Source organism: Mucor mucedo (genome assembly GCF_025094135.1).
Source record: "Mucor mucedo strain NRRL 3635 chromosome Unknown EV154scaffold_39, whole genome shotgun sequence".
Classification (NCBI taxonomy): domain Eukaryota; kingdom Fungi; phylum Mucoromycota; class Mucoromycetes; order Mucorales; family Mucoraceae; genus Mucor; species Mucor mucedo.
This window is the reverse complement of record NW_026252323.1, coordinates 52,159-72,769: the sequence shown is the minus strand read 5'-3', so window position 1 is coordinate 72,769 and position 20,611 is coordinate 52,159. Positions and strand designations below refer to the sequence as shown.

At 37.8% G+C, this 20,611-nt stretch overlaps 6 protein-coding genes across 6 annotated transcripts; 3 read left to right on the top strand and 3 right to left on the bottom strand.

The window, feature by feature from the left end:
* Positions 1-1,576: 1,576 nt before the first annotated feature.
* EV154DRAFT_551169 (uncharacterized protein) lies at positions 1,577-2,032 on the bottom strand (the record flags this gene model as incomplete). Its single annotated transcript, XM_051604963.1, has 1 exon — positions 1,577-2,032. Exon 1 carries the CDS (start codon positions 2,009-2,011, stop codon positions 1,577-1,579), a length of 435 nt encoding a protein of 144 aa, XP_051458259.1. The 5' UTR covers positions 2,012-2,032.
* Positions 2,033-2,339: 307 nt separating this feature from the next.
* On the bottom strand, positions 2,340-4,575 carry EV154DRAFT_506665 (uncharacterized protein). Its single transcript, XM_051601310.1, has one exon. It carries the CDS (start codon positions 4,425-4,427, stop codon positions 2,457-2,459), a length of 1,971 nt encoding a protein of 656 aa, XP_051458258.1. The 5' UTR covers positions 4,428-4,575; the 3' UTR covers positions 2,340-2,456.
* Positions 4,576-5,550: 975 nt separating this feature from the next.
* On the bottom strand, positions 5,551-6,201 carry EV154DRAFT_480819 (RanBP1 domain-containing protein; the record flags this gene model as incomplete). The annotated part of the gene is made up of 3 exons (XM_051598352.1): positions 5,551-5,935; positions 5,996-6,102; positions 6,166-6,201. 3 exons carry the CDS (start codon positions 6,199-6,201, stop codon positions 5,551-5,553), a joined length of 528 nt encoding a protein of 175 aa, XP_051458257.1.
* Positions 6,202-6,655: 454 nt separating this feature from the next.
* EV154DRAFT_207384 (uncharacterized protein) lies at positions 6,656-15,287 on the top strand. Its single transcript, XM_051594369.1, has 7 exons — positions 6,656-7,697; positions 7,759-8,427; positions 8,494-10,741; positions 10,802-12,766; positions 12,820-13,357; positions 13,421-14,852; positions 14,914-15,287. The coding sequence occupies exons 1-7, from the start codon at positions 6,893-6,895 to the stop codon at positions 15,189-15,191; spliced, it is 7,935 nt and encodes a 2,644-aa protein (XP_051458256.1). The 5' UTR covers positions 6,656-6,892; the 3' UTR covers positions 15,192-15,287.
* A 707-nt stretch (positions 15,288-15,994) lies between these two features.
* Positions 15,995-16,447, top strand: EV154DRAFT_396253 (uncharacterized protein; the record flags this gene model as incomplete). The annotated part of the gene is made up of 1 exon (XM_051595187.1): positions 15,995-16,447. A coding segment is annotated over one exon (453 nt), but the record flags the coding sequence as incomplete, so codon positions are not given.
* A 263-nt stretch (positions 16,448-16,710) lies between these two features.
* EV154DRAFT_506656 (WD40-repeat-containing domain protein) lies at positions 16,711-18,457 on the top strand. The gene is made up of 8 exons (XM_051601309.1): positions 16,711-16,971; positions 17,039-17,229; positions 17,293-17,378; positions 17,468-17,552; positions 17,604-17,679; positions 17,737-17,820; positions 17,877-18,002; positions 18,057-18,457. Exons 2-8 carry the CDS (start codon positions 17,045-17,047, stop codon positions 18,342-18,344), a joined length of 930 nt encoding a protein of 309 aa, XP_051458254.1. The 5' UTR covers positions 16,711-16,971; positions 17,039-17,044; the 3' UTR covers positions 18,345-18,457.
* Positions 18,458-20,611: the final 2,154 nt, after the last annotated feature.

The following is a 20,611-nucleotide window of genomic DNA, read 5'->3' as shown; positions in this document are numbered from 1 at the left end:
GGCCTTTTGCAGATAATCACCGAGTTTCTATGGTAAATGTTGTCTTATCGGTCATCTATTCTGGACGATACCCCAATGGGTTAGATATCTCCACACAGTTAATAAACTTGCCATTTTTATCTGACAGCATTTAGAAACAAAGGGCCCCTAAAAGTTATATAAACTGGACTTGTTTCCCACCTCACTCATCTGCATATTTTCCACTCAAATATAAAATTCTTATCTAAAATGGGTTCTTGTTGCTCTAAAGGTGGTTGCAGTAGTTGTGCATGTAAGTTATAAAAAAATTGTTCCCATGTTGAATTGAACATATATTAACAGTGACTTATATATCTACTTAGCTTCTGACACTATCTCTTGGTAATGTCCTGATCGAAAATGCAGTAGTTTCTTTTATAATAAAGTCTTATTTGCTCAATTATATTTCTATATCTAAATGAAAGTATAGACTCACTTAATACATTAAGTAAAATGTCTTTCTACCACTTTAGTGCTGGCCTGGTAAATATTTGCCACCTTATACAGTTCAGAATTATTACTTTTGTCGAGCAGTAAAAGTTCTATGTAGTCGTATAGCCTTATCCACGCCCCATGCTTTAATGTATCAAAAAGAGAGGGCTGTATATATGCTATGAGACAAGTTGTTTTATTTATAATAAACGCCGAAAAGAAAATTAAAAAGTATAAACACCGATCGGTGGAGGTATGTTTAACTTTTTATCAACATTAAACCCTTCTTTTTCGTCATTGTTGTTATTATATGAAAGATAAAATGTTGTCTTCTTCATTTCTTATACAATGGGGTCACAAAGAATAGAACATCGGGGCTTGTATTGTTCATCTGACAGCATTTGACAAATAAATATAAACCCGACTTTTCTTGTTATCGTTAACGGTTTTGTTTTGTTTAGAAACTATAAAGTATTTTCTAACTATGGGCTGCTGTTGTTCCAAAAAAGGCTGTGCTGAATGTAGGTAAAACCTTTGATTTACTACCACAAATAATTAATGAATAACTATCTGCTTTTTAGCCTCTGTAACTGTTACTTGGTAAAAAATAATATGTACTATTAGACTTTCATTAATAAAGTTTTTTTTTCTTACTTTTTTTTTAACTGTCTCTATACCTAGCTACAGGTTTGGTATATACTTAAAACAATGCATTTAGAGCACCCGCCTGTTTTAAGGGAAGCTACATAATAACTATAATCTCACCTTTATACAATTGTGTTAACACAAGTCTAACATGTCAGATAATTCATCTAGAATTCTTTTTTACATCAAGCTATAACTAAATGATCTAATATAGTTTTGAAGCATGTATATTAGTAGTTTTTTACTTGGACGATTATGTCTATTTAAATTAATGGTTATCTAGTTTGTGATCCACTCATATTATGGGAGGATAATTCAATTTAGTGTAAGGTTTGATTGATATATAAAACAAAGTGATACAAGGGTCAAATTACTAAATAGTTAAGGTTGCCATTATTACGTTTAGTAGGTAGTGTTTTTTTATTATTATTATTAATTTAGTAGATTAACATATTAAGCATTAGGTTATTGAATTTGTAATTTAGTTTCCAAAGATTCTCTTGATGAAGGGCAAATACAAGACAAGGAGAAGAGCGGGTAAGAGAAGTGAAAGTTGGTTTTTGGCGGCAAAACTAACAACAGGCTTTTGATCCCAAGATTCAAATTCGGCAACACCCAAGTTACCAGTCAAGTTACCGTTGCTACAACCATAGGAGATACTACCTCTTTCAGCAGAGTTGTAAATACTAGTGTCCAAAAACTTATCGTAATCACTGGTGATTTGAGAGCAAGTCAAGGAACAGAAGTCACGTTTGGAACATTCGTACTTGGAGGCAAGTGTATTATCCGTCTTATTCAAAGTCTCACTGTAGACACAAGTAGAGGCAGTAAAGTTACCTTTGGGACAGTAGACATCAGGACAGTTGTTGTCGCTACCTTCACTAGGGTGGGAGAGTTCACTAATAGAGCATTTCATTTTTGAGAGTTGGTATTTAAGATTGTTAAAAAGATAAAGATAAAAAAAAAACTTGGAATTGTGAATGAAAGGCCTTGTATTTATACATGTATTTTCAAAATTTCAATTGACATGACGTAAATACACTTTTTCCCCAAGTAGACAGAATACATCATATTCAAATGGCTCAATGACCTACTTGGTGATACAAAAAATTAAACTGTGCACAAAGTGTTCACCAAGCACCAGCGTCATGGTCACTATGACGACAGGCAATTACGCTCTGTACGCAGATCAGTAAACTCTGTAACTGAATTATGTAGACACTTTTTAAAAACAAAACAACGGATTTTTTTTTATATTCATAATCATTTTTATTGCACGAAAAAAAAAGGAGATTACGAAATCTATGTAATTATTAGATGTTAAATATATGGCAGTTTTTTCTTTTTAAAAAAGAGTGGTACTAAAATCGAATTCCCATATTGGGTCTTTCAAAAGTAGGAGACATCGATCCCACTTTATTTTGGGAAATCGATGGAACCAAACTAGTTTTACGTTGAGCAAATTGAGGAGATCTTTGTGATTGATAGACATTGCTTGATTTCGATACCTTGGGTGATGGTACCATATTGTAGACACTTGAAGGTTCTGGCGATGCCGTCGTAGAAGATTTAGATCCAGTCAATCTTCTTACGGCTGAGGAACTAGGTGACATACGTGATTGGAAAAAGTCACCGTCTTCCTCTGATTGTCTTTGTGTTGAGTACTGTGTAGGAAACATGGAGGGTGAATCCATGGAAGGATACTCTTGATGCTTTTGTGGGTGGATGTTTTGCTGCTGCTGTTGCTGGTGCAGCATCTTTTTAGCATTGATCATAACTCGTAAAGCACGAATTTGAAGGGCAGTACGGCCTGTAAGTGCAGAGGTCTCATATACCATACTTGCGGTCTGGATAGTCAGAATTTGATGTAACGCATGTGTAGCTAACAATCTTAATCGAGGTAAATTGTATACATCAGCTAATACCAAAAGTCTTGAGAGAATCTGCGGATAATGCTGTTGAGCAGTCATCAAATGATCAGTGTAAATAAATTGTAGAAACGCCAGGGTTACAGGGTAACTTTCCGGGAAAGATAAACTTTTGAAACCAGGATTCTCTAGTTTTTCAGAAAGCAATGAAGCAAAATGAGTCCAACGAAGTGCAATTACACTAGAATTGGCAGGAATTGAACGACCATCGTCTGTTAATATTTCTATATCCGCCATACTAGGTTCATTTAACATGCTGAGGCCTAGTTCTTGAGCAACCGGTGCACAAGTCTCCTTGGGGTAGGAATAAATACCAAACGCTTCCAATTCCACAATAGCAACATGGGCGAAATTCACTTGGCGATGATTATAATCCTCTAGCAAATCTCTAGACTTATCTCCAAATACAAAAAACTTTTGTTTGTCTTCATACAACACACCCCTATTCCATGAACCGTGAGACAATATAGAGCCCGTGTCAATTCTCACCCAAACTAAATTGGCTAGATTGAGAGCCCAAATGTGAAAGGATCGATGCGTAGGTGTTAAATAAGTACCAGTCAAAAGCATGTGATGTCCAAGCAAATCACCAGAGGGGAATCGAAGACCAGGTGGTAAGGATGTACCAGACATATCCATCGAATGATCTTTGAATTCAGCTGAAGTTAGTGGTGAAAAACTTTGTAGGTCGCGAGTAACGTCGGTGAAATTGTAATTGGAATACACGCAAAGTGGTAAATCATTGTGGGGCTGATTATTTTCCTGCCAAAAGGGCTGTGTAGACATTATACTAGTATCTACATTGGAAGGACAGAAGGCTACGGCTCTATATGCACCATATTGTCTACTAAGCGCACCTCCATGGATCCAAGATAATGTCGTGAGATTAAACACATTAATTTCATTTATATATTGGTTCGACATATCCTGACCACCCATCACAACAAGTTTATCGGCTGAGCATACTGCTAAATGAGCATATCGTGATTGCGGTGCATATATACTTGGTTCAATATCCGGGTATTTCCATGTCATTAATTCCAAATCAAATAAACAGACATCGTCTAAAGCACACAGACTTTGGGATGAGCGTCTAACTGAATAACTCATACCGCCAAAAACTACCAAATAGCGGCCAAAAAGATTTGTCGAATGAAAGTATCGAGGACGTGGTGCAGGTGGAGAGTCAGGTTGAGCAATATGTTGCGTCCAGACTAAAGTGTCTAAATTCAAAATGTAAAGATGATTGGTCATTTGACGTGAAGATACTAATCGACCACCAAACACATATAGGCTATTCCCAGCAACTGTAGTAGAGGCACCTACCAAAGGTGGGGGAATAGACCCACTAGTTAGCTTGATTTCGGTCGTGAGGTCTGCGATCGACTGTGTTCCTGAACTCATTGAATAATGTTGAAATGAGATGCCTCTTTTCTATCTGAATAAAATACTTGAGTCGGTTTCTGTGCTTGTTAATCTACACTATTTCCCCCAAAGGGAAGAACAAACAAAAATGAAATAAAAAAAAAGTGTTGAAAAAAAACAATCGTTGAACAAAATTAATCGAATTGGTCAAACTGGTTGAATTGCCGTGGCACAATATGTATACTTGTAACACATCAGTAAGCAATACATCCTTTTCCTTCCTCCCAGCTTGAGTAACCCTAAATTATCGTATGCAATTTTTTTTGTTGGAGTCTTGTTCCATAGTAAATGCCAAAGTTTTCTTATTTGATGTAGATTTTGCTCATTAAAAGTTAAATAGGGTGTAATTTGGCTCATTTATTAAATATTAGCGGGCCTGTAATTATCATGAATATCTGGTTTTCCATTGGTCAATCGACTGGATTACAACTTTATACTCTGTCACTGTGGCAACAGCCTAAATCCCTACACAATTGACAATTACAAGGTGATCATTTCAAAGATTGCTTATTTAAATTGATATCTTATAGATGGACTATCGTTAATTAAAATAATGAATCGTCATTTTTAGTCAATAATTACATTTTAAATGTGTAGATTATCGTTTCTAAGTTTGAAACCAAGAAAATAAAAGTTGTTACGCATGGATCACTTTAAGAGATCCCAATGTCTTGATATTGTTAACTTAAGCAAAATGTGTCACAAGGTTTGCCATTCACAGTGGTAGTCCCTAATGTTTTCCGGATGTGAAATCGTGAATCTGTGCCAGATTTTTATCACAATTTGTAGAGTAACTAAGGTATAATTTTAGCTAATTGCGCATTCATGGATGATGCGGGTTTAAATGAGCATCAGATCAGAGGTAAAGCATGGTTTGTCAGGGGAACGATTGTTATGGTAGGCTTAAGATACAGATAATGGTTCGATATTATTTTAAAAAAACGTTTATTTTGGGACAAAAGTACTATTTATGATGTGTAAGTGGAGTAATATTTAGTCTCATTTCACATAGACGGTAAAAAAAAGTAAACTTTGTAAGGAAAAAAAAAGGAGGGGCGGAAGGGGAGGGGGGATAAAGTCATGTTTTGTTCATGAAGAAACTTTAGGCATCAGCCTTCTTCTCTTCCTTCTTCTCTTCTTCCTTCTTGTTTAACTCTTCGTTTAACTTTTGAACTTCCTCGAACTTCTCCTTGAAAAGGTTGGCGTTTTCAGAGTTGGCGAAACGGATAGCTAAAGTCTCAGCTTCGGGCTTACCGTCAGAGACATCGGCAGTGACGTTCCAAACCCAAGAACGGTCAGAACCGACATTGGGAGAGAGCTTCATGAGAGAATCGACGAGATGGTTGGCACAGACCTTGAGGGTCTTGTCACGACGCATCAACAAACGAACCTTCTTGGAATCCTTATGTTGTAAAAACTTAACATCACCAGTACCACGTTCCTTCCATTCCTTGGTGTCCTTGTTATAACGGAATAACTTGGCACGCCTATGTCACAAATGAATTTAATTTATGCAAATTAAAAGAATCGATATAGTGTATAGTTACATCTTGAAGAGAACATCTTCTTGTTCTTCGTTAGTCTTTACTTCGACCTCTTCCAACTTGACAATGGGCTCGAAATGAACATCAGGAGACTCAACCTCTTCCTCTTGCTATACTTTAGTGGTTAATATTTTTTTTGAATTTTTTTTTGATTTTTTTCAAGTCATATTTACTTGTTCAACAATCTTCTTTTCTTCGGTATCAGCCATTTTTAAAAAGTGTGGGATAGATAAAAATGGATGGATGGATGTATTAAATAAGAGAAAAAGGATTACGTCGCCCAAGGGCCAGACACGCGGTAAGCGGAGATTACATTTTCTCAATCAACCATGCCCCCACATACTGTTACATTTAGAAATAAGTTTTTATTATTCTTTTAGATTAACAACATTTATTACTTTCCATGCAAAAACTACAATACTTTAGTGACTAAAAGAATGGAAGTTGATGCTGTATTTGGCGACACTGAGATGCTTAGAGGAAATGAGTTCCTCGTAGATTATAATTTTCTATTTGTCTAAAAAAATCCTTAATCTTCTCAATTGTAACCGAGGTTACGTGAGCCTTCTTTTTTTTTTTTGTCTTTTAGATTGTACTAGAAAATATATATCAACGACTTGATTTAAACCGATTATAGACTTATGAAAGGTGTAATTGATATCGTACATATCAATCCCTAAATTTACTATGGTTACTTTTACTTTTTTCCAAAAGGGGTGTATCACCAGTACATCCTATTATAAGCTTTGGAGAAAGAGGGCGAGACCTTCGCAGCGGAGCCGAATGGTAAAGTAGTAACCACAGTAAGATCGCTGTAAAATCGCTGAAATGTAAATAAAAATAAAATGGTGTGACGTGTTGGGAAAAGTTGATTTTTCCTTTCTTTCATATAACACCTCAATGACTGAAAAAAAGCATAAAGCGTTTGAAGAAAATATACCAGATTTGTTGCAATCTTCAGAAAGAAGAACCGATGCCACATCAGCAGAAATCACTCCCTCAGCCTCTTCTTCTTGTGCAAAGTTACGAAGTGTACCGATTCCGCAAACACTCATTTTAAAGAGACGTACAAGTAAATCGTCTATTTCTTCAGTGGATGACCATAATGAAGTCCTTGAAAATTATCCTACTTCACCCACCGGTTCCATATCAGGAGGAGATTTATCACACAGAAAATCATTTTTATTCGACATAGACTACAACAGTAGCAGTCCAGGCAGCGACGATATGTATCATCGTTCTCCTCCTCCGCCTTTACCATTATCCAACCCGAGATATTCCTCTCCTCCAGCAGGTAGTGGAGGTAAATATATGGTTAGGTCCAAACGAGCAAGCTGGATCGATGGTTCTTCTTGTATGACACCGTATGATTCCACTCCTTCAACTCCGTTAACCCAGCCTCAGTCAAAGATACCACCTCTCGTATTACCCAAATCAATTGACGATACCTCTTTAAAATCCGGCTCATTATCTAAATTACGTGAAGATAGACAATTTCAATACCATTCGCCTAGACGTGAAAACTCGGTTGACAGCGCTGCTCCTTTATCCGCGTCCTCTTCAACCACAGAAAGGATACAAGATGACACCGAAGACTTATCCTTCAGAAGATCATCTGCTCATGAAAGAAAGACTTCGGCGTCTTCCATCATTACTGATTCAAGTTTAGCTAGCGAAGAAATTTATTCCCCAGTATCATCTCCTCGTAAGTATATGTTATACAAAACACTATATTTTGATTAATGTTTTTATTTTATTTGTAACAGACCGGCACAAAAGCACAAGCAGTAATGGTCCTCGTTCTGCATCCGCATCACCATTAGTCGCACACGCTCAATCATCTACCTCGACACCACACACACCTTATGCACCCACACACAAATCAAGACGTCGTTCATCCATGAGCATGCTTCGAAATATTCCTAGTTCAGAACTAGCCGATATCATCAGTGGCAATTCACCTAATCCCATCTTGGAAACACCTCCTGCTGATCTCATGCAACAGCAACATCCGTTTTCTTCGATAGATCCCAGTGAGGAACCCAGTCATACACCTGAGGGTGCACCCGTCAAACACTCGATCCAATCGCTATTAAGAAAGCAGCTTTCGAGTAAACGTAAACCCATGAGAGATCGTCGCTCTTTACCAAACATCGATGGCCGACCTAATGAAGCTGATAAAGATGTAATTGAAATGAATTTGGATTCAGGAAGTGTAGCATCTGATGAGCAATCGCACGGATTTGACATCTCTTCGCATGAGGGCGCAAGTCCTGTATACCCTGCCATGCTATTAAATGAGACCAAACCCAATCGTAAAGACTTTTCCCCCACTTGTCTCTCTCGCACTTCTGTGCCTGATATGTCAAGTTGGCATACTGATGATCATTATGGCGATTACTTCAGTAATAAACCCGTTAGAAGTACTGCTTCTTGTAAGTTTTTTTTCGATTTCTTTTTACCGAGTGGTATACACTGACAGACATTTATTTAACATCTAGCCGCTGCATTATATGGAAAAACAGATGCTTCTCAACATAGTAAACCTTTATTAACATCATCTTCATTGTACGGTGCCCATTATTCAAATTCAGGGTCCGACGAAGACTATGCAAAGAAATTGTTCATGTCAAGATCAGCCAAAGTAAAACGTTGGTGCAGTCTGAAAGTGGATGGAATGGAAGAAAAGTTTCAGAATATACATAGACGAAGTAATAGTGCAGGAAGCTCCAGTAGCGTCCCAACAAGACGTTTCTCGGCACAGACTTTACGCCGATATCCTCAAGATGATTGCCATATGCCCACCATTATGGTCACAACCGCGGATGAACGTAAAGATGAATCAGATCAAAAGATGGTAAATAATGTGCCTTGGGTAGATTGGTTAGAAGAATACAAGATAATCAAGGCAAGAGAAATCCGAAGAAGATCCTCTACACAACATGATATGGAAACAACAGCATCAGAAGCAGTGCGTCGTCAAGAGGAGCCTAAACCATCACCTTCCACTTCGACGACAACGAATGCTAGTGGTAAATCAGACTCGGTCGTAAATCGTGTTCTGTCTAATTGGTGGAACACTGTCAAAATTGGCGCCGAACATTATTCTAACCATAAGCATGACGAATCTCATCACAATCCACTCAACAAACTAAAAAATATGCCCGTCTTGAGCCATTTCAAACATAACGAAGAGAAGCATCACAAGCCGACAAAGAGAATGTCGGGAGGATTTCAGTTACCCAAAAAATCTCACACCCCTTCACTCATCTCCATGCCTCCTCCAGCAGAGGAAGAAAATCAACATCATTTGAATAAAAACTCATTGAATCTCTCGTTGGATTTACATGATTTGCAACATCCACTGGAAGGAAAAATAAAGCCCTTCTTAGTCGACACAACAGCACCCGCTAGTAGACGATGGTCCACCACAAAAGATAGTATGGACATGGACAGCATATCACCCATTTCCATGCAACATGATACTAGTGAGCATTCATCCCTTCCTGATAGCCCATCGACCTTGACTCAACTTACAAAAGTACCCAGAAACCCAATTACTCAAAAGAGTCTTGCTAAACGTGTTGGTTATCGATTTTATAATCCTGGGAACCGTATGGGTACCTTTGGCCAGTTAAGTCATATATTTGGTTCACAATCTGATGAAACGGACACAAATTCAACTATACGTATTCAACACTCGATCAAATCAAGGCTGCAGTTTGCTAAAGAAGCATGCAATGCAGAACTAAGACAAATCATTGATGGATTAAATGAATATGTCGAAAGAGGATTACAATATGTGGAAGATATGGATGCCATTTTAGAAGAGGGTATGCATTCAGTAGGAAGTCTGGATACAGAAGAGGAAGAAGAAGACGAGAACACATACACTCATCCGCTGCCCAGGGTACTTGAAATAGACGAAACACCATCTCCACCAAACGGCAAAGCACATTCAAACTCTTCCAGCATGAATAGTCTACCTCATAAACGTACGTTATCATCAGCTATGGATGAAAACGAGTTTTTATCGCCCAATCACAAACACCACACCGGCTCACCCTCACCTATAGCGGCTGCTGTCGTTGTACCGGACGACAGCGAACAACAACATACAATGGTTGCCTTTATTTCGGAAGATTCTTATTTACCTACTCCATTTATATTGACCTTACAAGATTTGATCACAGTTGCTCAAAATGTGATGGATACTTCGTTAGACGAAATCATTGAAACAAATGGTGCTTGTGCAGAGGCCGTAGCAAACATTCAAGTCATTGGATCTCGATGGGATGATCATCCTGAATGGCCATGTCGTGAGTGGTATGTACGCTTGTTACTAGGTATTGCTGCATTAAACCGTGTTGTGGAATGGTGGGCTGCGGAACGAGGCTTTTGGTCTGTCACAGGTCCCTCTGTTGCCGCCAGCGATACAGATGATATGGATACCATCAGCAATCTTTCGAAAATGGATGAAACCGATGATGAAGATGGACACATGTCTATTGATGAAATATCTAATAGCCCTAGAAAGTTTCCTTCGCGACTGGATAATGATTCTATGATCTCGCATGATACGAGATCGCCTATATTTGAAGAAATGGACGATGAAGATCGTGAGCAGTTTGGTAGCTTACAACTTCAGGCGGAAGCTGAAAGAAGCCAGAATTCCACCATTATTGTAGAGCTTAGTTTAGGAACTACCACAGTACGTTATGTAAGCCCTGTCTGGTTCGATGTTGTTGGGTGAGTTTAGTATAAAGTATTTTATCATCGTATCAAAACTTATATTTCTTTTATATGTAGTACGGACCCACAATCAGTTATTGGTCATAGTGTCACTCGTTTGCTTTCTATTGATGATAGCAAGATATTCAGCAATGCTACTGAAGAACTGCTAGCCGACAATTCCCACACTGTAGAAGTGCGATTTAACGTGATAGGTGCTGAAGGCTCACATATCGAGATGGAAGGAAAAGGTATGCTCATGTGTAACAGAGTCACCAACGAACCCAGCCATACCATGTGGGTAATGAAACCCGTTGTTCCTCGACGCTGGTCTATCGTTGATATGTCCCTAACGCCTCGTGCTGATAATAAATCTGGGTGGCTAGACCATAGCCCCACACAACCCGATTTTATACTAAAAGATGAACCTGTTACTGCTGAAGAGCAACGTGCTATGATGAGAAATCGGTCTAAATCAGAACCTGCCATTCACACCCCACCATTCCTACCGGCTATTAAAGACGCCATGGTTGAGGAGGATGCGGATCAAGAAGGTGTGCCAGTTTCACTTTCCAGTTTGATGTCTTTACCGCCTGTACTATGCCGTGTGTGCGAAAGATGGGTGGTAGCAGCGTTCTTCGAACAACATTCAGAGCTTTGTGTAGAAATTCACCAGAGTGAGATGGATGTCAACGGTTGCAACGATAGTCTGATGGAAATTAAACACCTTATTCACGAACGAATTGAAAACACAAAACAGGAGATTGAAGAATTGTCATCAGAAAACTCTGAAGATCAAGAAGCTATTCCGGAGCAAGAAGAATCTGATGACGATAATGATTCGATTTTCGGTGATCATCTACCCTTAGAGGAAGCCATTCATCCGCTGGAAGTCAAAAAGGGTGAACTGGAATTATATAATGATCTTTTAGAAATTTTGGATGTTTCCTTAAGTATATCTATGCCAGGTACGGTAGAGGATGGTGTAGGTAATATTGAGGCTGATGGTTCAGATTCGGATGATAAACATTCACAGTCGCCACGATCTAAAGATAAAATGGTTCAGATTTTGTATTGGCGGCCACCCACAACGGATGATCCTGCATTAGCAGCACTTGTAAAAGATGTGGAGGAATTGACCAGAGGTAAGGTCGATGCTGTGAACCGAATGCGCGATCGATTGGACTATAATAGTCGAATTCGAGCCGAATTTCAAAAGAATACCAACCAAGAAGATCATTGGACAGAGTTTGTGTTTGATTCCTCTGAGGAAAAAAAATCAGATGATGGAAACGAAAACACAACGGAAGAGCAACAGCCTGTCGATGTCAAAGTTAGCAGGAACGAAGATTTACATCCAACACATGCACGAAAGAGCTTGATTAATCGAATAAAGTCTTGGAGGCGACGTCGCTCTACAGGTATCGCTTCTCGGTTATCACGAAAATTGAAGTCGATTACACCTGATACTACAAACACGCCCATCGTCGAAATGGAGACAATAGAAACGCCTATTGGATCGCCTGGCCTTCGTCCTAAGGGTTCTCCTAGCATTCATAAGGATCATGTATCATCTGGTTCACGCACCCCAAATAGTGTATTAGGAAAGCCACCTTCTTCCCCACTTCATGCTCCTGTTGCCTCCCGTCCTACTTTTCCTAGCATTAAAGATTTTGATATCATCAAGCCTATCAGTAAAGGTGCATTTGGATCGGTATTTTTGGCAAAGAAACGTACTACAGGAGATTATTATGCTATTAAGTTCTTAAAAAAGTCTGACATGATTGCCAAAAATCAGGTCACAAATGTCAAGGCTGAACGTATGATTTTGATGTCGCAAACTGATAGTCCATTTGTCACCAAATTATATTATACATTTCAATCTAAAGATTACTTGTACCTCGTTCTGGAATACCTAAATGGTGGCGATTGTTCGGCGTTGATCAAGGTTATTGGGAGTTTACCTGAAGACTGGACTCGAAACTACCTTGCTGAAGTCACGCTCGGTCTAGAATATTTGCAAAGTAAAAATGTTATTCATCGGTAAGTAATATGTTTAGTTAAAGAACAAAGTTTTAACATGTTTTACTCGTTAGTGATCTTAAACCCGATAATTTACTGATTGATCATAACGGGCATTTGAAGTTGACTGATTTCGGTCTATCCAGAATAGGTTTTTTGGATCGTCGTGTGAGGGATGAGTTAACCACAGTATCCTATCATGATAGAGTTCAGCCTATTTCTCCGGCGCCTTCCAGATCGGGCACACCTCCGCAGTCTCCTAATGAAGTGCCGTCCACACCTAACGGAGGTGCTTATCGACATTCTTACTTTAGTTTGTTATTTGATCAGGGCCATAGCTCACCATCTACACCATATTCTGGCACTGTAAACAATGAAGAAGCTGTAATCAATCCTGCTTCCCCTGAAAGTCGCAATCATGATCATAATCATCGTCGACACTTGTCCTCAGCATTATCCGAGTCATTATCGTCCGGTATAACATCGACGAGTATCTCCAAAACAGATAGGGGAGCCAAAGACGATCCATCGCCTCGTCAAGCTGTAGGAACACCTGATTACTTAGCTCCCGAAAGTATTTTAGGAACTGGTCAGGATTCGATGGTAGATTGGGTAAGTACAAAACGTGGCATTAATAAATACTTACATCAACTAAAAAATTTATTATTTTTATAGTGGGCACTTGGCGTGATTTGCTATGAATTTCTGTATGGTATCCCCCCTTTCCATGCTGATACACCTGATAAAGTATTCGAAAATATATTGTCTCGGCGTATTGATTGGCACGAAGACGTGGTTCAAATATCCCCTGAAGCCCGGGATTTTATGGAAAGGCTTATGACAGTAGACCCCGAGAAACGTTTAGGATATAATGGGGCAGAAGAAGTTAAAAGACATCCATTCTTCAAAAGTATTAATTGGGATACGCTGTTAAAGGAATCGCCATCTTTTATTCCTCAACCCTCTGGAATGGAAGATACTGATTATTTTGATGCTCGTGGTGCTACGATGCAAAATGCACCTGAAGAAATGAAGACGCCTGGGACTTTAGACGAATCAGCAAAGGCCCAAGTCGAACGTGCAAAAGCGATTATTCGTGAGCAAAATCCAGAAAATTTACCTCCTGTATCTAATAAACGTAAATCGCTTGGCAAGGCCCCTGCAAATGATTATAAACAAGACGAAGTAGAGGAAGATTCAGATAATACAGATTTTGGAACATTCACCTATAAAAACTTGCCTGTACTTGAAAAAGCCAATGAAGATATGATTCGAAAGATTAGACATGACAGCATTTCAGCAACAGCTTTAAGTGACGCAAGTCCACCTGGAAAACTAATTCATCGAAAGTTCCCCTTGATATCTACAAAAAAAAGCAATTTATCTCATGAGAATTCGGGACAATGTACACCCACTGGAAGTAACTATAGCCATTCACCATCGTCTTCAACATCTGGAACCCCGCTTTCAATGTCTCCTTCTGTGTCTTCTAAACTGCATATGGTATCACCTCCTGTAGGTCGTAGACCTGTTGATTCAACTTTACCACATATTCCAACCAAAATGTCTGATATATCTTCGCCATCTTCATCTCGTGATAGCACACCACATCGTGCAAGATCTTTATCTACACCATCAATCGATCCTGTGAAAGCCGCTGCTGCTGTTGCTTCGGTATGTAATAATTCATCACAAGCAAGCTCTTCTGTAACTACACCATTACATCATCATCGCCATAGCCCTAGTGATTTTCCTTACCATCGCCCTAACTACCACGATGATGTACGTCCAACAGCATCAACATCCGGGGGAACTGAATATTTTGGCTTAAACAAAACCACAGTATCACCCTTGGGTAAGCCCGAGCGAAAGTCATCACTGAATAGCTTTTCTGACCATGCACGCACGGACTCATCGGGAAACCGTATAAAACCTATAGCTTGTCTCGTTGCTGATGATAACCCGATTAGTTGTAAAATTATCGAGACTATTTTGCAAATGTTGCATTGTCAATGTGTAATTGTTCGAAATGGAGCACAAGCAATTCGATCTGCAATGAGTGATGTTCGATATGATATCATTTTCATGGATATTCGAATGCCTATCGGTAAATGTTTTTTTATCTTCATAAAGAAATGCACATTATTAATCTCCCCCCTTTCTTTTAGTTGATGGAGAAACCGCTGCTAGAATGATCAAGTCCACAAACAATATCAACATGAATACACCCATTGTTGCAGTGACAGCGTATGAACGTAATGTACAATTGGCTGATGCATTCGATAGCATTTTGAGCAAGCCAGTGACGAAAGATATCATATCACAGCAATTGAAGCAACTGTGTAGGTTGGCCACATCAGCTCCAGTGATAGAACCTTCTCCTTCGAATACAATTGCACATCCTGATCATACAAAAAGTCTGTTACCTTCCATCGGACATCCATAATCTTATTAGACTTTGTTTAAAAATCTAGTCTATATATCCTACTTTATAATTATCGATCAACGAATAAATAAAATGATTGAAAAGTATAGTAATTTTATAACTTATTTCCAATGTGATGCTTATGAACTACTATGCTGAAAAAGGTAACACGGCAGTTCTCACAAAATAGAAATAAAATAGAAACTGAAAGCGAAATAGGAATCATTCAACATTCCTCGGCCGTGAATGAAATAATAAGTTGATCTCTCAAGATAAGATAAATAGGTAAGGATAAATAAAACCAGTGACTAAACCATGACTCAATTCAATCAAATGCTTAAAAAAACGTGGCACTGCTACCGTTGCAAAAGCCCATAGTTTTTATTTTGTTGAATACGAAACGTGCTATGCTGGTATGCTACTAAGAAGCTCTCTTTTAAGAGACAGAAGAAATTATTATTTCTGCTGAAACAGCAAATGCATTGTCTGAATTTGAAGTGAAACACAGCAAAAATGACATGATTCAAGAAAAAGATCAGGAACAATCGTCCTAATCCTAAATTAGTAACTTAAATTTATTTCCTTATCAAGCGAGACCACTTTAAGAAAAAAGAAATCGAATTGTAACCCTATTTTTTCTTTCTTCTTTCTTTATTACCCTTTAACAACCGAGTAGAAATCTAAATATCTCTTATGGTCGACACTGTAAATATACATTGATAAATATTAGGGGAGGTGGGCTTTTGAGTGGGAAGAGGAGCATAGTTTTCACTTACAAAAGCTTGTAAGCTCTTAATTTACTAACAATGATATTTTTTTTACAGTCGACCTCACACGGCGTTAGCGGCTTTCTTACTCGAAGACATTCTACTGGGGATGGCAATGCTCAAAACAACTTAGTACTTCCATCTTACCCACCTACAACACCTGAGCATGATTGTCGACATTTCAATGCACCCGAAGGAACATATACACTTGGACATTCCATCTTTGTCAATTCAATGCAACCCTTATATTCAGTTGGAACCACCGCCACTTTAGTGTCCATAAAATATAAAGAAGCGATCTCGAATAATTTGCAGCGTTATGAACCACAGCCTGGAGCTCGTAGTTTCAGACGGATGTTTGGCAATGGCCACACCCCTTCCACTTCCAATACAGACTCTGATGAGGAACATGTTTTTCGAACCCCATCACTTTCAAGTTCTTCTTCAAGTCATAAGAACAATATTGGTACTCCTTTGTCACACTCTATTCCAGAAGAACAGATAGCAATACCACAAAGTGATACGTTGACTCCTCCTCATAATGCGGTTTCGCCAGGTAGTGCTAGCCCTACACCTACATCCACCCTATCGTTTTTAGCAAGAAATCACACAATAGGCAGACACCCGAGAAAACCAAAGACTAGCATTACAAAGACAAATTCGAGTTTTGTACAAAGAATTATAACAAATGATCAACTAGCTAAGATTTTAATGGCCAGAACAAGTGAGGATACAAATTTATTTTATAACTGTGGAACGAGTTTTGTGTGGGTAGATGCGGCTGGTCATCCAAAGGTTCGTATATTTAAAAAGACGAGGTAATTATCTGGAATTTTCTCACCCAAAAAATTATCCCGTCCCTGTAATAGGAACCTCTCTCACGCATTGTATTTGCTGGAGCATGTCCAACGTCGCACGATGTAAACGTACTGACGCGTGGCGCAGATCACTTAGATATTATTATTGGGTTTACATCTGGGGATATTGTTTGGTTTGATCCATTATGTAATAAATACGGAAGAATTAATAAGGGTGTACGTACCTACTTTGTTTATTGCCCAAACCCATTCATTTATTGATACTCGTTATGTATTTTTTTAGGGCGTGATGAATTCTTCTCCGATTACAATGATTAAATGGCTACAAGGCTATGAAAACTTATTTATGGCTGCTTTTCAAGATGGTACGATGATGTTATTTGATAAGGAAAAGGAGGATGAAGTATTCCATCCTGGTGATGGACACAGACCCACTCTATCAAAACCACCAATTCATTATGATGAAAAACACATGTAAGAAAAAGAAAAGTCCAGTTTAGTGTACAAAAAGCACATACATTTACTAATTCATCTTAGGTTTAAAATATCTAAGCCATCCCCAAAGAATTCATCAAAGTGTAACCCAGTTTCACATTGGAAGCTATCCAACCAATCAATCACAGGTACAATTAAGCTCAACAACTTGTCAAAAATAAAAGCTTCTTTTTTTTTTGCTATTATTACATCAGTAACTAATTTCTGTATCACATAGCGTTCGCCTTCTCACCTGATTGTCAGCACGTCGCAATAGTAGGACATGATGGATTACTACGCATAGTAAATTTTCTGCATGAAACGTAAGTTAGAAGTTAACATTTTTGATCAGAAACAAAGCTAATCGTGCTCAGTATACACGATATATATGAAGCGTACTACGGTGCATTGTTTTGTGTTGCATGGAGTCCTGATGGGAGATATGTCCTAGTAAGCAAATATTCGATTTAAAAATATTCTAATCAGCTGACATTTATTTATTTACAGACAGGTGGCCAAGATGATCTCGTTACTATTTGGGCTTTTAGGGAACAGCGGATCATAGCAAGATGCCAAGGGCATCATTCTTGGGTAAGATTAATTATGCCATTCTTCGTCAGATAAAGTTTTTAATGGTGCTATAATAGGTAACAGGTGTAGCATTTGATCCTTGGAGATGTGACGAAAAAGTATATAGATTTGCAAGTGTAGGAGAGGATGCAAAATTAATTTTATGGGACTTCTCTGTAAATGCCTTGCATAGGCCTAAAACGGTAAGAATTGATATATATGTGTTTGTATGACGCTAAATGAGGGACTGTTTGTAGAAACCTGGAAGTAGAAATCGTGGTACATCTGTATCATCTGTTAACGCCCCACCCCCCTCCAGTATTTTAGCAACTATGCAGGATCGGAGACCAACGGTTCACCCTGTTCAATCAAAGACCGAAGTCGCGTTTTTGCAACCCACTATGGTCAAGACTATTCATGGAGATCCTTGTGTAGGTGTGTATTTTAGAGAAGATGTCGTTGTGACTACAGATAAAAGAGGCCGTGTCAGTACATGGCAGAGACCATCCCCGACACCGACAACATCTGTATCTTCCTCATCGTAGTGCTTTATTACATGAAAATATGAATATCGTTCTACCTTAATAACTAAATGTACTGTTCTTGAAAATTCCCATTAATTAATAAATAAACCATGTTTTCGGTTTACACAAGATAATTTATAATCGATTTATCCGTTTTTCAAAGGAGATAAACACAATAATCTCCTTCAATGCAGATACAACAATCAATAGAATCATAACAATCCTATTTCATTGCCAGATTGTTATTTATAGATTTATAGATTATAGAGAAAATCATTTTCAGGGATAAAATCACAAGTTTTTATTTAATAAATTCAGTCTGGTTATACAGATAGCGATTTAATTTATCGCTAGACATCGGTTTATGATAACGTAAATGTTAAAATTCTCAAAAGGGCTTTCTGACTTTGACACATTCCTTTGATTCGGAACAGGTAGAGCCAGGACAACAAACTAGCTTTCTTGAGCAATCTTCGCCAAGGGGAAGGCATCTATAACCTTGAGTAGGTGAAACACCGGCTACAACAGCAAATAATACTGTAACAACAGTGATAAACTTCATTTTAACGAAAAGAAAGGTTAGAAAGTACTTAATAATTGGAAAATTAATGGTGTGTTTATATCTGATTGGAATCCCGTACCAAGGGCTACTATGTACATATAGGGGTATAATGCATTTTTCAAAAAAAAAAAAAAAAAAAAAAAAAAAAAAGTGGCATTGACGCGGGGCGTTTTTTATCGAAAATTTGTTCTTTATTTGTTTTTTAGATCCAGTAAAGCTTTAAACCGCCATATCACTTCATGCAAAGTTCTATAAAAGTGTATGAAGACTTAATTCTCGTCAATAGAACATGTATATACATGCATTTAATACAAAAAATGTTTGTCAAAAATTTAAATCCAACGGGATGCTTTTCTAGAAGGTTATGTCAGATAACATATTCTTACATTCTTCTTGACGGCTAGAAATAACCAATATTTATAAAATCGGTGTTACTATGGTTATTTTTGTTTTTGCTTTTTTACTTTATGTTTTGATAATGTTTCTGAAAAATTTAAACCATTTGACTAATCTAGTCCGAATTAGCAAAGACTATAGTTAGAGAAAAATGTAGATCTACTTAAAAGTGTATACCACGATTTTACTAAATTAATTCTTGATTGGGAAAATATTAATTATGGCATCCGGTCAGCCTTATATTTTAGACATCAAACTTTTGTTTCGAGCCGGCGTAAGCTCTCTCTTTCTTTTCTTTTTTACTCTCATATTTTAATTCCATGAACTGATGGTTTTTATTGTTATTTTTTAAAAATACTAGGATTAAGTTGAACATGTACTCTTCCTTATCCGTTAGAAATTAAGTATACATCATCTGATACACCTACCATAACATTCACAACGAAGCTGGCAATAGAAGAATGACTCCATATATACTAAAATTATGCCGATATTTTACAACTGCCAAACATGTTAGATCGATCAGCAAACTCGGTGTAGAATTGGACGATCAGAAAATTGGTATCATAACTGATTTTGTTTGTAAGTCTAATTAAAGTTATAAAATTCGACGGTTGTTATAATTAAGGCTCTTTCCAAAAACTTTAAATTATTAAACCAAAATAATTGAATATTAGTAGTTTAAGTACGCATAATGCCACTGCACTAGCTTGCAAAGATTTTGAATGGTTTTGAAATTTTTTACCTGGCAACACAAAATCAAAATTGTCTGGTCAGTCGTCAATGAAAACATTATTAGTCCCTGCACATTTTACCGCGGACAGAGAAGGATGACATTATCATTCCTATCTTGTGAAAAATGTGGCAGATCACATACAGCATGTGGAAAGTATGAACAATAATCATGACAGCTATAGATAGATTTTATTGAAACATTTTTTAAGATGTAAATATTGCGTGAAGAGCGGAAACTTCACAGAATTGCTATTGACCGTGGGGTTAATAAACTCAATTACATCATTAACGTATTCAGTATCCAATAACTTAGACACACCTTTATTATCCGATTTATGAATCACGACCTCAGATAGCTAAAAATGTTAATGCTGTGAATTATTAAACACAAAGTGCCAACCGATACTTTAACGTGAGCTGCTTTATTACTGTGATTGACGGTTTTAAAGGCTCGATGTGGCTTTTTAATTCCACTCTCACTTTGCTATGCCTTACTTTCCTGGCTAGTTTTTGTTCCAAACAAATTTTGTCGTCTTGTACATCGAATCAAGCTTGTTTTTTATGCCTTGAGAATAACTCTTTCAGACTCCGGCAA

What these genes read in the sequence shown, in the direction of transcription:
- EV154DRAFT_506665 (XM_051601310.1), bottom strand. Translation starts at nt 4,427, where the DNA reads ATGAGTTCAGGAACACAGTCGATCGCAGACCTCACGACCGAAATCAAG.
- EV154DRAFT_207384 (XM_051594369.1), top strand. Translation starts at nt 6,893, where the DNA reads ATGACTGAAAAAAAGCATAAAGCGTTTGAAGAAAATATACCAGATTTG. An exon ending in GTCTGGTTCGATGTTGTTGG is followed by an intron (nt 10,742 to 10,801) that starts GTGAGTTTAGTA and finishes TTTTATATGTAG; the next exon opens with TACGGACCCACAATCAGTTA. An exon ending in AGGATTCGATGGTAGATTGG is followed by an intron (nt 13,358 to 13,420) that starts GTAAGTACAAAA and finishes TTATTTTTATAG; the next exon opens with TGGGCACTTGGCGTGATTTG.
- EV154DRAFT_506656 (XM_051601309.1), top strand. Translation starts at nt 17,045, where the DNA reads ATGAATTCTTCTCCGATTACAATGATTAAATGGCTACAAGGCTATGAA. An exon ending in CATTATGATGAAAAACACAT is followed by an intron (nt 17,230 to 17,292) that starts GTAAGAAAAAGA and finishes AATTCATCTTAG; the next exon opens with GTTTAAAATATCTAAGCCAT. An exon ending in CCTTGCATAGGCCTAAAACG is followed by an intron (nt 18,003 to 18,056) that starts GTAAGAATTGAT and finishes GACTGTTTGTAG; the next exon opens with AAACCTGGAAGTAGAAATCG.